General features: G+C 52.0%; 1 protein-coding gene across 3 annotated transcripts in view; it reads left to right on the plus strand.

Annotated features, from left to right (window-relative positions):
- SLCO2B1 (solute carrier organic anion transporter family member 2B1) overlaps window positions 1-13,432 on the plus strand; it is a 56,747-nt gene extending 43,315 nt beyond the window's left edge. For all 3 annotated transcript variants that reach the window (XM_061351337.1, XM_061351338.1, XM_061351339.1), the window contains 7 exons: window positions 1,757-1,921; window positions 3,870-4,062; window positions 5,095-5,254; window positions 9,756-9,925; window positions 11,608-11,672; window positions 12,373-12,493; window positions 12,910-13,432. In XM_061351337.1, the coding sequence (XP_061207321.1) occupies window positions 1,757-1,921; window positions 3,870-4,062; window positions 5,095-5,254; window positions 9,756-9,925; window positions 11,608-11,672; window positions 12,373-12,493; window positions 12,910-13,084 (1,049 nt within the window). In that variant the 3' untranslated portion in view covers window positions 13,085-13,432. The remainder of the gene's footprint in view (window positions 1-1,756; window positions 1,922-3,869; window positions 4,063-5,094; window positions 5,255-9,755; window positions 9,926-11,607; window positions 11,673-12,372; window positions 12,494-12,909) is intronic.
- Window positions 13,433-13,756: the final 324 nt, after the last annotated feature.

Here is a 13,756-nt window from a genome sequence, read left to right on the forward strand (position 1 = left end):
GTGGTTGCAGAGGATGGTTTCTCACTATGAAATGGGGAGCCTGCTTGCTGTTGTAGCTTTGTAGCTCTGATCAGGGTGGTAGAGGGGGTGTAGTGTGCTTCAAAAGGCCAAAGCACCCTATGGGAAAGGAATTGCTTTGGGGTAAGATTCCCATTGCATCCCACAAAAGGCTGGCTTAGTTCTTAGGAGATCTTTCAGCAAGCAAGTTGAGGTTTCACATTTGCAATACATCTGAAGTATTAAGACAACTAAGCAGGTATGTGCCTCAAAAAGCAGAAGTGGTGAATGCTCCATCCCTGGCAGTGTTCAAGGCCAGGTTGGATGGGGCTTGGAGCACCCTGCTCTAGTGCAAGGTGTCCCTGCCCATGGCAGGGGGTTGGAACTGGATGATCTTAAGGCCCTTTCCAGCCCAAACTATTCTATGCTTCTATAGCTAAAGGTAAAACCAGCTCCCTCTTTGGGGTTCACATTGGTCTAGCCCAGAGATATCACCGCAGGTCATAGCTGAGTGCTAACCTCCCACCTCTCCAACATATCAGTATTTCAGGGTCCTTGAACATGCCTTGCATGCTTGGACCCTCTCTTGTGCCCTGCTTTTGCTGCTCCCCAATGTCTTTAGCTGCTTGCCTAACCCTGAGAGCAGAGTGCTGAGCTGGAGAGGCAAAACTTCCATGAACAAGAGCTTTGCCTTTGAATAGGGGCCATCCATGGATGGACCTTTGCTCTTCACATAAGAGGTGAAGACCACTGCCTGCTCTAGTGGAAGGTATCCCTGCCCGTGGCAGGGAGGTGGAACTGGATGAGCTTGAAGGTCGCTTCCAACCCAAACTCTTCCATGATGCTATAACCTTTTAGGACAGCTAAAACAAATACACAGCTTGGGACAGCTCCCACACAAGCAGCCGCAATCTCCCAGCGGCTCCGTACTGGAGCAGATATAAAGATTGTCCCAATTGTTTGTGAGCTGCAAAGAATTAACACCATTAATTTATGGCCGGCCCCTGCATTAATCCTCCCTGTTAATTCCTTATCTCTGCCTCAGCATATTGCCTTTCATCGGGGAAACTCATCATGTGTTTGTCTGGAAGTTGCCCTTACGCGCGCCCTTTGCTTGCGCGCTGCGAAGCCGGATACGGAGCACGGGAGGAGGAGATGGTGCAGGGGGAGCAGAAAGTGGGTTTGGGGTGTGCATGAAGCAGAAATCACTCCAGCAGGGAGACCTGCAGCTTGCGAGCTGGTGGGTGCCAGCATCAGGCACCCCAAATCCCATGGCACTGGGGGGGAGCTGTCTTTGCTGACCAGGATGAAGATGTCTTTTCTCAAGCACTAAGGGTTCAGCCACAGGGGAATTCACTGGAGCAGTTCTTGCCTATCCAAATACATCCCCAAATACATATTTTTTAATGCTGGGAACAGAAAGGACGTTGAAATTGCAACCGCAGCAAACAAATGAATTAACTTTTAATGACTTCCCAGCTCCTTTGGTATTTGTTTTAGCAGAAGCACTGCCAGAAAGCTCCAGGGAAATGAACCGAGGCCGTGTTCACTCAGGGCATGAGTGTTTGTAATGACCCCTATAATCATTCGGTGCCACTCATTCTGCCCTTTTGTAAATGAAGTGTTCAGAAGAGCTCATCACTCCTAAAGGATTAGTTTGGTGCATAAAATGTAGGAAAATCCAGGGTTTTACCACTTTCCATGGGTTATTTTGCTGTACATCTCCTCTCTATGCAACAGTTCTCCCTTTTCCTTTCAGATTTCCCTCTGGTGCTGCTGAGGAACCTGCGCCATCCCGTCTTCCTGCTGGTGGTGCTGGCTCAGGTCAACCTCTCTGCCATGGTTGCTGGGTTAGCCACGTTCATGGGGAAGTTCCTGGAGAGGCAGTTCTCCCTTACAGCATCCCTGGCCAACATGATCATCGGTGAGTGTTGCTGTCAAGGCTTTGAGCACCTCTTAGAGCATAAGCTGGAGATCACTGTTTAGGGCAGAGGAGGCCACGAGGATGCTCAGGGGCTGGAGCAGCTCCTGTATGGAGCCAGGCTGAGAACATTGGGGCTGTTGAGGCTGGAGAAGAGAAGCTGCGTGGAGACCTCAGAGCAGCTTCCAGTGTCTGAAGGGGGCTGCAAGGATGCTGGGGAGGGACTCTTCATCAGGGACTGCAGTGATAGGACAAGGGGTGATGGGTTCAGACTGAAACAGGGGAAGCTCAGGTTGGAGATAAGGCAGAAGCTCTTCCCTGTGAGGGTGCTGAGGCGCTGGCACAGGGTGCCCAGAGAAGCTGTGGCTGCCCCATCCCTGGCAGTGCTCAAGGCCAGGTTGGACACAGGGGCTTGGAGCAAGCTGCTCCAGTGGAAGGGGTCCCTGCCCGTGGCAGGGGTTGGAGCTGGATGAGCTTTAAGGTCCCTTCACCCAAACCCATTCCATGATTCCTAAGAAGGAACATTTCCTGCAGAGCCGAGACAGAGGTGACACAAGGTCCTTGCCCATAGTTTCTCAGCTGCTATCCACTTCCCTTCCTTTACACTTCTTGCTAGAAGACAACCTTTTAAGACCGGGATAGATGTTTGTTATCTCAAGCTGTTCCATATAATCAAGGAAAGGAAACGGGCTCACTGCTTCAAGGGAGCAAAGAAACAACGGATATGAACCGTGCGTGTTGCTGTAGCGGGGGTTACTTTACATCAATCCTTGGGTTAAGGGTCTTGAAATAGTCACTAGTAAATAAAATGAAAGCCTGCAGAAGGAATGCATCTGAAGGCACTTTGGAGGAAGAGGCCAATCGGGCTCTGATCGCACCTGAACTCTTCAGCGTGTTTTCTATAGTCACACTCATTGCTTGTAGTTGTTGATCTAGGTGTGTGCCCTTGGTGTTGTTAGGAAGGAAAAGAGTAAGTGCTGAGCAGGATATGTGCTCAGGAGATTAGCCTGCTTTTGCTTGCGTTGTAATAGCCAGAATATCCTGTCCGAGGCTGAGGTCTCCCTCTGTGATCTTCTCATGGCAATAGAAGTACAAAGAAGAGCGCTCTCCTCTTGTAAAATCAGAGCTCCAGATGGGGAAGTATTTTAAATACACTTTAGCACAAACAGCAGGGCTCCTCATAAGAAAGAGTTTTCTGAAGTCCACAGCAAAGAAATCAGAGGAAAAGGAGCGGAGCGGAATGGCAAAGCCCAAGCTAAATACAGGCAGGAAGGTTGAAGGCAGCAGCAGTGGTGTCCTGCACTGATGTGCCCTGCTGAGCTCTTCCCAGGTTTGATTTACCCATCCTGTTAAAGGGTAAGAAACCTGTTTCTTGGGTGAATTGATCTGGCTTTTGTTCCCAGCTACTAAATCTTGTTTTGCCTTCTTCTGTCAGATCAAAAAGCCTTCTGCATTGGAAAACCCTTCCTCGTGTGGGTATTTATTGGCTGAAAGCAACCTCCCCATTGATTCTTTGTTGAATTAAACAGGTTGCGCTTTGATATCCCTTTATAAAGGTGGGCTTTGTAGAATGCCAAGTGTGTGATGGAAACCTTCACAGTTTTACACTGCTAACAACTGAAGTGGGTGGATGGCTGCGTTACACAGAGATTTAATGTCTTCTGTGGGTTCAATTGGTGTTTTCTCCTTGTCTACACTGAAAAATCACATTTGCTGGGTGAAACATAGGTTTTGACTGGTCCCTACATCTTCCACACAAGGATACATAAGACAGCCAATCTGCTGTGGGATCCTGCTGGTTTTGCATCTTAGCATCATCCCACCGGTCCTTGCAAAAGCCTTGGTACTCATCAGAGCGCAGATGCTACAAACCAGGAGCCCAAGAGCAAATCCTCTGGACTGATAGGGATCAGAGGATGGAGAACAGGGTTCAGGACCTGTCTTTCCCCAGGTGCTGTGAACATCCCCGGGGCCATGGTCGGCATCGTGGTCGGTGGTGCCATCCTGAAGCGGTTCCAGATGTCCTTGAGGCAATGCAGTGCTATGTGTGTCCTTGGCATGTTCCTCTGCCTGGTCGTGGCCTTCCCCCTCCTCTTCCTCGGCTGCCCCACACAGAAGGTCATGGGTGTTACCTACAGTGAGAGGTACTGACAGGATGGGAATGGGGGGGTCATTCCTAGGGATATGGGTACACCCCAATTCCCATCTGCACTGATTGGGGTGGAGGTGGGAGTTAAGCAGAATACCCAGAAATGGGCTTATTCCCTAATGATAAACAGTGAATGGTGATAAAATAAGGCTAGGGATGAACGCTGCTGTGAATGAACACTGATTTCATTGCATCCTTACTCCGTCCATCTTCATGGACTGGTTGTGAAACCCAAAGTGAGCGTTTTTGGCACAAAGAGCCCACGATTAAAAATTCATCTTGGGAAGTGCAGCACTTACTCAGAGGAGAAGAGTTTGGGCAGGGGCCAGCCCTGGGATCACACCTTCAAAGCTGTGGCTGCTTCCCTATGCAGCTAAACATGGGCAGGAGCTTCTTGGTCCAGAGTGCCTATAAAGTCCCATGTTCAGCATCCTGCGGTCTTGGTGGAAGCGGGTCTGAGCCCTCAGTGGGAAGCTCATCACCTCTGTGGTGTTGCAGATACCCCAAGAACCCAGATTTGGGGCTCAGTGTGAAGGAAGTGGGTGGTTTTCTGGACTGTTGGTGGTCAGGATGCTTTATACAGGCAGAGCAAAGGCTTGGGGCGGGGGTTGTAGTGGGATTTCTGTGGGTCCTCACATTTAGGCCAAGGGGAATGGCTTGAACCTGCCCGAGGGGAGACTGAGCTGAGCTCTTAGGCAGAAGCTCTTCCCTGTGAGGGTGCTGAGGCGCTGGCACAGGGTGCCCAGAGAAGCTGTGGCTGCCCCATCCCTGGCAGTGCTCAAGGCCAGGTTGGACACAGGGGCTTGGAGCAAGCTGCTCTATGGAAGGGGTCCCTGCTCATGGCAGGGGCTGGAGCTGGATGAGCTTTAAGCTCCCTTCAACCCAAACCATTCCACGATTCTATGACATGGGGAAGGTTTTGTTGAGCAATCAAATGGTTCTCTGCTAATCCCAATATACCCACAGTATATTTTCAGTGTAATGATGATACCCAATACCATGCATTAACATTTGCCTCCTGCTGTAGCTCTGAATTTGGACACCACGCCTTGGAGTGCAACCTCCAGTGCAACTGCCCTGAGAAAGCCTACAACCCCATCTGTGGCTCCAACGCTATCGAATACATCTCACCCTGTTCTGCTGGCTGCAGGGGTGTGAATATCGATGCAGACAACACCTCCGTCCTGGTAAGTCATTCCTGCGCTGCATCCCTGTCCTGGCATGGGATGGATAATGAGGGATGGCCCATGCAGTGCTCAGGTCTGGTGGTTGGGTTTTCTGATGTTTGTTAGTGTTGGACAAGCTCTGCATGACCCTGTGGGATGGGCAGGAGGAGGTTGGGAGCATCCCAGGAAAAGCCTGGTGTCTGTTAGCACTCTCCAGGATAACACAGTCCTTGGCCAAGGTATCCAACCTTTTGGGACACCAAAGTGTCCTTCCCCATCAGCTGCTCCCTCATTGGGTCTGGTTTAGCTCCACAAACCCCAGCCTCAATATCTCCCTGCTACCCAGCAGCTTGAATGGACTTCATGCATGGAAGATGCAAAGACCATGCAAAGATGCATGGAAGATGCAAAGACCATGCAAAGATGCATGGAAGATGCAAAGACCATGCAAAGATGCATGGAAGATGCAAAGACCATGCAAAGATGCATGGAAGATGCAAAGACCTTCTGCTTTCCCCTCACCCTTAAATGCTCATCAGCAAGGATGAGCTTTAAGGTCCCTTCCAACACAAACCAGTCTGTGATCCTATGATCTCATTCCACCCCCCTGCCATGAGCAGGGACACCTTCAACTGGAAGCTGAAAACACTCAGCTGGTACCTACAGCTGCAGAAGCAGCCAGGTTGTCTCCACCATAGAACTTGGTTTAGCTGTGTTACATCTATAGATGAAGAGAGGGGAGGCAGCTCTGTGTGCTCTGAGCCAGCCAATGGAGGGACCATTGCCCCAATACACACAGCACTGGTACTTAGTCAGTGAATGCTGTGGGAGGGCCTCAATAAAGCAATGTTATTCCACCTCTGAGCCTGCACATTTGCAGGTTACAAAGCCATGATCCAGTTGCAATGCGCATCCTCCCTGTGAGTACCGGTTCTCGAACCATGTGTCTGCACAAGAGGATGCTTTAGTGGGAAAATCCTGATGTGGGAGCTGGAGAAATGGGGCTTGCTCTTGGCTTTGCCTTGATTTCAGACCTGGAAGTGCCATTGTCCTGCCCTGTGCTTCTCTCTCTGCTGCTCCCAGCCTGTCACCCAAACCCCAATGGGGCTGAGTATTCACAGTGCCCGTTGTCAGCTGAGTCTCCAGGCACTACAGTTCAACAGATAAATAGGAAGGAAGGCTTTGCCAATTCAAATACCTATCTGAAACACATTAGCAATCCATACAGGGTGAGTAGTTTCCCGCTGGGTTCTTGGCACAGGATGTAATGGCAGCAAGGGACTCTCTGGGCACTTTTTAGCAGCATTTTGTTAATTAACAACACTTCATTCTACAACCATTATGTTTTATGCCAAGGCTTAGTCCCAGATGTACTTTTCTGCATCCCTGTGCCTGTGTTTAGAACAGCAGCGCTTTTTCAACTGCTTCTTCCTTCCCGAAGATGCCTCCAGCCCTTTGACATCCTAAACCCCTGAACGCGACCCACTGCATTCGTTATATGTGTAATTACATGGAGCCAGACGCTAAGCAAAACTGGGTGCCATCAAATACTACTTGGTAAAGCCAACATTAGCTCTTCCTTTAGCACTGAGATACTTTGCTGGATCTTCTTGCCACCTATGGAATCATCTTAGAGTCATAGGATGCTCTGGGTTGGGATGAAGGGAGCTTAAAGCTCATCCATTCCCAACCCCTGCCATGGGCAGGGACCCCTTCCACTGGAGCAGCTTGCTCCAAGCCCCTGTGTCCAACCTGGCCTTGAGCACTGCCAGGGATGGGGCAGCCACAGCTTCTCTGGGCACCCTGTGCCAGCGCCTCAGCACCCTCACAGGGAAGAGCTTCTCCCTAAGAGCTCAGCTCAGTCTCCCCTCGGGCAGGTTCAAGCCATTCCCCTTGGCCTGGCCCTACAGGCCCTTGTCCCAAGCCCCTCTCCAGGCTTGGAGCCTCCAGCCAGCACAAAGCTGCCTTTGAGTCCCTGTAATTCCTGACTCTGGCTCTTTGCAAGGTGCTGGTTGCACGCATCAAGAGAGTTTGAGTTTATCTAATTGCATTTCTGTTGGCCCGAATTCATCTCAGCTATCCAAAGCACTCATCTGTGCTGGGTCCCCTGGAGACCCTCCTCTGCCCATGACTGCAGAAGAAGCCCAGACGAGTTTGGTTCCGTTCATTTCAGATGGTTGAAGAGGATAAAACCCTTAATTTAGATTCTAAATCCTCTTTCCTTGAGGTGGGAGGAGGGATTTTGTCCCCTTCCATCCCAAATCTCCCCTTTGCTCTCAGCCAAGAGCAGTTCTTTGTGGGTCTCTTATGGGCATCAGCCATGCCCCTTCCCCAGGCCTTAGGAGACCCTGGTCTGCTCCTGCCTCTGGGGTCACCCTTGTGCAAGCTGCCAGCCTGGTGTGGGCCTGGCTCCCTCCAGCAACAATAAAATCACACCCGTTTCATCTAAAGGTCTTTGAAAAGAGGTTTCTTGCTCAAGAAAAAGAGAATTGTGACTGAAATCTGGAGAACAACACAAAATTCCCTGTTTCTTGTCCCAGGGCATCTTCCCTTTGCTAACGCTGTGCCAGGGGTTTAGGACCCTCTCTCAAAGGTGAGAGTTTGCGTTTTCCCCATGCAAGTGGTTGCTGATTTAGTCCTCCCCTGAGCCTGGCTCTGGCTCTGATTGCAGCTCTGCTCTGCTTGGAGGCACTGATGGAGGGGTTTGCAGCAGGAGACAAGGTGGGTACAGGGGATGGAGCCCAGGCTGCTCCCCTGGAGATTTCCTGCTAAATATCATAGAATCAACCAGGATGGAAAAGAGCTTCAGGTCCATCCAGTGCAACCATTGCCCCACGGCCACCACTGCCCCATGGCACTGAGGGGGTGTGAACCCTTGCAGGGCCGGTGCCTGCAGCCCTGCCCTGGGCAGCCTGTTCCAATGCCTGAGCACCCTCTGGGGCAGGAATTGTTCCTCAGCTCCATCTAAACCTGCCCTGGTGCAGCTTGAGGCCGGTTCCTCTTGTCCCATCCCTTGTTCCTTGGGAGCAGAGCCCAGCCCCTCCTGGCTCCATCCTCCTCTCAGGCACTTGGAGGCAGCCATCAGGTCCCCCCTGAGCCTTCTCTTCTCCATCTGAACCCCCCAGGTCCCTCAGCCCTTCCCCATCACACTTGGGCTCCAGGCCCTGCTCCAGCTCCATTCCCTTCTCTGGCCCCGCTCCAGCCCCTCAATGTCCCTCTTAAATACAGATGTAGCACAGGTGGGTAAACTCACATCAGGCTTCAATGTTTTATCAGCTGTGCTTATTTCATGCCAGGAGTCCAGATTTTTCAGGATGCCAAAGCATTCCTATGGCAGATGATGACATTGAAATAAACCTGTGTGTAAGCATCTTCAGCGCACAGCAGACGTGAAACAGGCATAGAAGGATTGCTGCTGGGAGTAGGGGGCATTGCTGCAGCTCACACCAACAAGGCAGGGATGCTTCTGGGTTGGGAGCACTTCCAATTGCCTCTGGAAGCACAGAGATGAACCAAGGTACCACTGTAGATGATACTGGAGGACCCCACCTCCATAGGAGTGAGCGGTGAGCATCTGCAGCAGAGAAACCCAGCAGGGTGCTGGGGAGCATCCCCAAGGGCATCACCACAGGGATGAAGGTGCCCTTGTCCCACTGTGCTGGGCGCTGGGCAGGGCACCCCTGGAACACGGGGTCAGGTTGGGTCCTGCTGCACAGCAAAGCTGTGGATGGGCTGGAGAGGGGCCAGAGAAGGGCCTCAAGGATGCTCCAAGGGCTGGGCAGCAGTGAGGAAAGGCTGAGAGAGCTGGGACTGTGCAGCTGGAGAAGAGAAGGCGCAGGGAGACCTGATCCATGTGCCAGAGGTAAAGGGGGATGCAGGGAAGATGGAGACTCCCTTTGGACAAGGAGTCCCATGGGGAAGCCCAGGGGTGATGGGCACAAGTTACTGCTGGGAGATTCCCAATGGACACAAGAGGAGAATCATCCCAGTGAGAACAAGCAGCCACTGGAATAATCTCCCCAGGGCAGTGGGGACTCCCCAGTGCTGGACACTGTTAAGATGGGGCTGCACAGGGTGCTGGGCATCCAGTCTGGGTCAGGCTGTGCATGGAGAGGTTGGAGCAGAGGATCCTTGAGGTCCCTTCCACTGGGATTCCATGATCCTGTGATGTGAACCAAGGTACCGCGGTGGTACCAGCTTCCCCATCACCCTTGTGTGCTCACCCATGTGACACCCTGGTGATGCCCTTGGGGACACTGTGAGCCTGGGACCTCCTTTTAGTGATGGCAGCACATTGTAGGCTGCAAGTGGGATGGGAACCTGTGTTTCCTCAATCCATCATTCTGTTATTCCCATCTATCTTTATCATATGTGTTTCTTCATCCCCTTAACCCCTCTTTGAAATGCTGAGTGCTGATTACTGCTGACTATGCACAGACAACCCCATGGCAGCTGGCATCTACACTGGTATCTCCATAGCCTTGAGCAGATGAGCAGCCTCTGCTTTCTCTCCTCTCTGCAGAACTACACCAACTGCAGCTGCATCCCCGACCAGGGGCTCATGGGCTCTGCCAGACCCGGGACCTGCAGCACCGGCTGCTCCCACCTCTTCCTGCCCTTTGTGGTCCTGTCCTGCCTGGCAGGGATCCTGGCCAGCACGTCCCACACGCCGTCCTTCATGCTCATCCTCAGGTGAGCACCTTGGGGTTGGCCACGGTCTGGGGGCAGCTGGAAAAGGCATCAGAAAGTGCTGTTTGGGAGCCCAAGAGGTCCTTGAATTGAGGAAGGTTCTCTCCAGCTGAACCCACGCTATATTGCACCTCCTGCCCTGTTCATCCCATTGTTTTTGCATGTGTTGGTGCAGGGAATGGGGCTTCCTTGCTCCCATCAGGGCACTGCATGTGGTTGTCCATCTCCTAGGCTATGCCTGGCTCAGGAGACCTGGCATTGCTGGGCAGGACACAACCATCAAGCATCTCCAGTCTCAAATGCTGGAGCAGGAGAGACCTTCAGGGCTTGCTCTTGAAGACCCAGCTCTAACAGAGCTCCTGCTGCCCTAAGCCTGCAAAGGCTCCTCCAAGGTCTCTGTGGTTATTGCTGCTGATCCCTGCAGAGTTAAGCAGCCAAGGGAGGATTTCAGGCTGCTGGAGGCTGTATCATGGAGCCACGGTGCTGTAGGGCCAATTGCTCTTGTAGGGAGCGTGGTGTTCAGCAGCATGCCAGGCCCCCACAGCCCCACCACCCAGCAATGGGGCTCGCAGGAACCCCCCATGGCCCTCAGCACCCCTATTCCTTCAGCTCCAGCAGCAGATCCTGTTCCTTCTCCCCACCGTGGCTGGTGCCTCAGGAACGGGATGCACCATTAAACTCAGCATTAACTCAGCACTTCAGCACTTTTTAATGCAGCTCTGTGCTCAATTAAGAAGTTTAATTACTTTCCTTCCTTGTGGTGGATCTCCCTTGGGCACAGCATCCCTTCCCAGTGCAGAGAAGCAATTAGGACTGCAGTTGCCCATACCCTTGGAAAGGTGCCCATGGGGCAGGCTGGAGCCAGCCTCAGCACAAGCCCCAGGCTGGGATGGGCAGGAGAGGGAAAAGCCATGGATTAGTGTGTACATGATATTCCCGAGCACATTTCTGTGGTCAAAGCCCTCCAAAGAGTTGCTTTTTAGGGAAAAGCTGTGGTTAAAAGCTGGTTTTAGCTTGACTTATTATTAAATCACATAAACCCCACCTTTAATGCCATGAGTGAGGTCTGTGTACAGCAGGCAGGCAGAGAGGAAACGGAAGCTGAGCCCCCCAAAGCGATGCCCCATCCCTGGCAGTGTTCAAGGCTAGGAGCTGGATGAGCTTTAAGGTCCCTTCCAACTCAAACCATTCCATGGTTCTATGATACGTGTTGGCCTGGAGGTCCTCTCCCACCGTGCGTGACCCCATCAGGAGCCACAGCCTGAAATAGATCCAGAAAACTGGGGTACCACCAAAGCACACACTGGGACATCCTCAAGGAAAGCCGCTTCCTCAATGGGTAAATCTCCTTTGCAGCTACAAAAAGCATCCCTTCTATTGCTTGTGTTTGCAGAGCCAGCAGCTAAATCGGGTTTTGTTTGTGCCTTACCCTTTAAACAAGAAGCAAAAATACTCCACTGAGCTCCTCCCTGTCTCTTATGGAGCTCAGCAGGTTTTCCAGGCCAGGAAAAGGCGTCTGGCCTTGATGAATGAAGCTTCATCAAGACACTGATGTAAACGGGAACTGCCTGGGGTCCTGGGTTGGGTTGAAGGATGATCTAGGGGGTGAGGTGCCATAAGGCTTCATGTGAGACCAGGGAGGGAAACATCCGTCTTTGTGGCACAGTTTCCATTCTGTGTTTCAGGAGCATCCAGCCTGAAGACAAATCCTTTGCTGTCGGGATACAGTTCATGCTGCTGAGAGTTTTAGGTAAATGGGAACGTGTTGAAATGTCAGCCTGGGACATCGAGGCAGCTCCAGGGGGATTCGGCAGCCCTGGGGCTGTAGAAGTGATGCTTAATCAGAGTTTCAGACTGAATAAAGCCTGTTCTAAGCCAGGGAAGATGCTGCCTTGCAGGGTCTGGGGGGCTGCACATGGTGGGGAGGGAATGAGGCATCTCCATTGGGTATACATATGGTGAAATAAAGCAGGGAATAAGTTTAGGTCCAGGTAGGCAGCCCTTGGCTATGTGAGGACACTGCCACTTTTGCCCTCAGTGTATCAGGGTGCCTGCAAGCCGTGTCTTGTGATCCCACTACTTAGTTTTAGTATGGTGAAAATCCATGTTCTAGTGGAGACCCCCAGCACAAGCCGTTGCAGCTGTGGGATGGAGCATACATGCACAGTGCGTGAAGGAGGTGAGCATCATTCCTTTGTCAAAGAGCAATGAGAAAGGTCCTTTATCAAAGAGCAATGAGAAAGAAGGACCATGTTGCATCCCACTGGAGTGCAAACACACAGCCAGCCCCTGGTGTTCTGTGCAGGACCCGTGGCTTCATGGGCCACCACAAAGACCATCCCCAGCCACTTTATATCCCCTCACACGGGAAAGTAACCAGGGTTGGGTTTGTCATAGCAGAGTTGCTTCCATAACATCCCAATGCCTTCATTAACCCTTTCTGCTTCCAGCATGGATGCCAGGACCTGTTCTGTACGGCAGCGCCATCGACACGACCTGCATCCTCTGGGAGAAGAAGTGTGACAGGAAAGCAGCCTGCAGATACTACGACAACAGCCTCTTCAGGCAAAGGTAGGGATGTGCATCAGGATAAGGGCTGAGTGTGCAGAGGGAAGCCCGGGGGCAACGTGGCATCAGGCCATCTCCTACATGGGATCAGTTGCTGCATATGCCATGGTAAGCAAGCAGAGAAACTCGCACCCCCCTGACCCATTCTAACTCCCATCAATGCTTAGGAATGGCTTGGGAAGTCATTGGCACAAGTCAGCCCCCTGAAAAGGACCTTGTTAACTTGCTGCTGTAGACCACAGAGGTCCCATTCCAGAGCATCCTACACTGAACTCCAGGCTTGCAGCAGCTGCTGAATGTGCCCAAGAGCCAGTCCCCATGTTCAGCGTCCACTGGGTGCCTGGGGACACTGGGTGCTGGTGCTTGATGTGCACAGGAACACGCTTCCTACCCTGATTTATTGTGTTTCCACACCACAGGTACCTTGGTCTCCAGTTTTTCTTTGAGGTCGGTGCCTTCCTGTGCTTTGTGACCGTCTATGTGATCCTCAGAAGACAGGAAAGGGAAGCCAGCAACGCAACAGGGACAAAGGCAGACCCAGAGAAGGAGAAACTGGCAGGAAACTCCATAAAGAGCCCAGAATCCAAAGTGTGACACCAGAAATCCATGTCCTTGGAGGTGAAGCCATGTGAATCGTGCCACACTTGAACTGTGAAGGACGGATGGTTGGAGCGGTGGAGGATGCGACTGCTTCCTAATGTTCTGGGTGGGATGTACTACACCTGTAGTGCCGTGGGTGCCTGCCTCCTCCACCTCAATGGTGCAGCTTGCTCCTTCACGTGGATCAGTCCACACACATTAACCTTTGGACACTGCAGCCTTCTGGATTCATGTCCTCCAAAGCACTTGCTCCTGCTGACGGTCTTGGTGACGCCAGCACTGAGCAGGAACCACGGAGCTGAAGGATTCTGTGGGGGTTTTAAATAAATCCTTTGTAAGAAATGGTTTTGTACTGGATCCATCCATCTCTATGAGTGATGGCTTGTCCTTGTCCCCAAAACGTCGCTGTGCTTGTTCCTTTTGCTCTTGCAGTGTTAGATGGTCTCTCTTCCTTGAAGGCTTCATCCCACTGGAGCTGACATTGATGAGGTGTTTGTCACAGGCTGTGGACCACTGCAAGGACAAACTTGTCTGCTTCACCCTGCTGCTGTGCAGAGGCTGCTTTGGAGGTGAGGGGAAGGGATGAGGATGCTGGGGATGGGAGGACGTCAAAAGGAGCCACAGGTCCAGCCTGGGAGAGAAACTGCAATACCTGTTCAGTGCCTT

Source organism: Neopsephotus bourkii, unplaced genomic scaffold, assembly GCF_033783945.1.
Source record: "Neopsephotus bourkii isolate Nb327-2 ecotype Australia unplaced genomic scaffold, CSIRO-AGI_Nbou_v1 NB_580, whole genome shotgun sequence".
NCBI classification, from domain to species: domain Eukaryota; kingdom Metazoa; phylum Chordata; class Aves; order Psittaciformes; family Psittacidae; genus Neopsephotus; species Neopsephotus bourkii.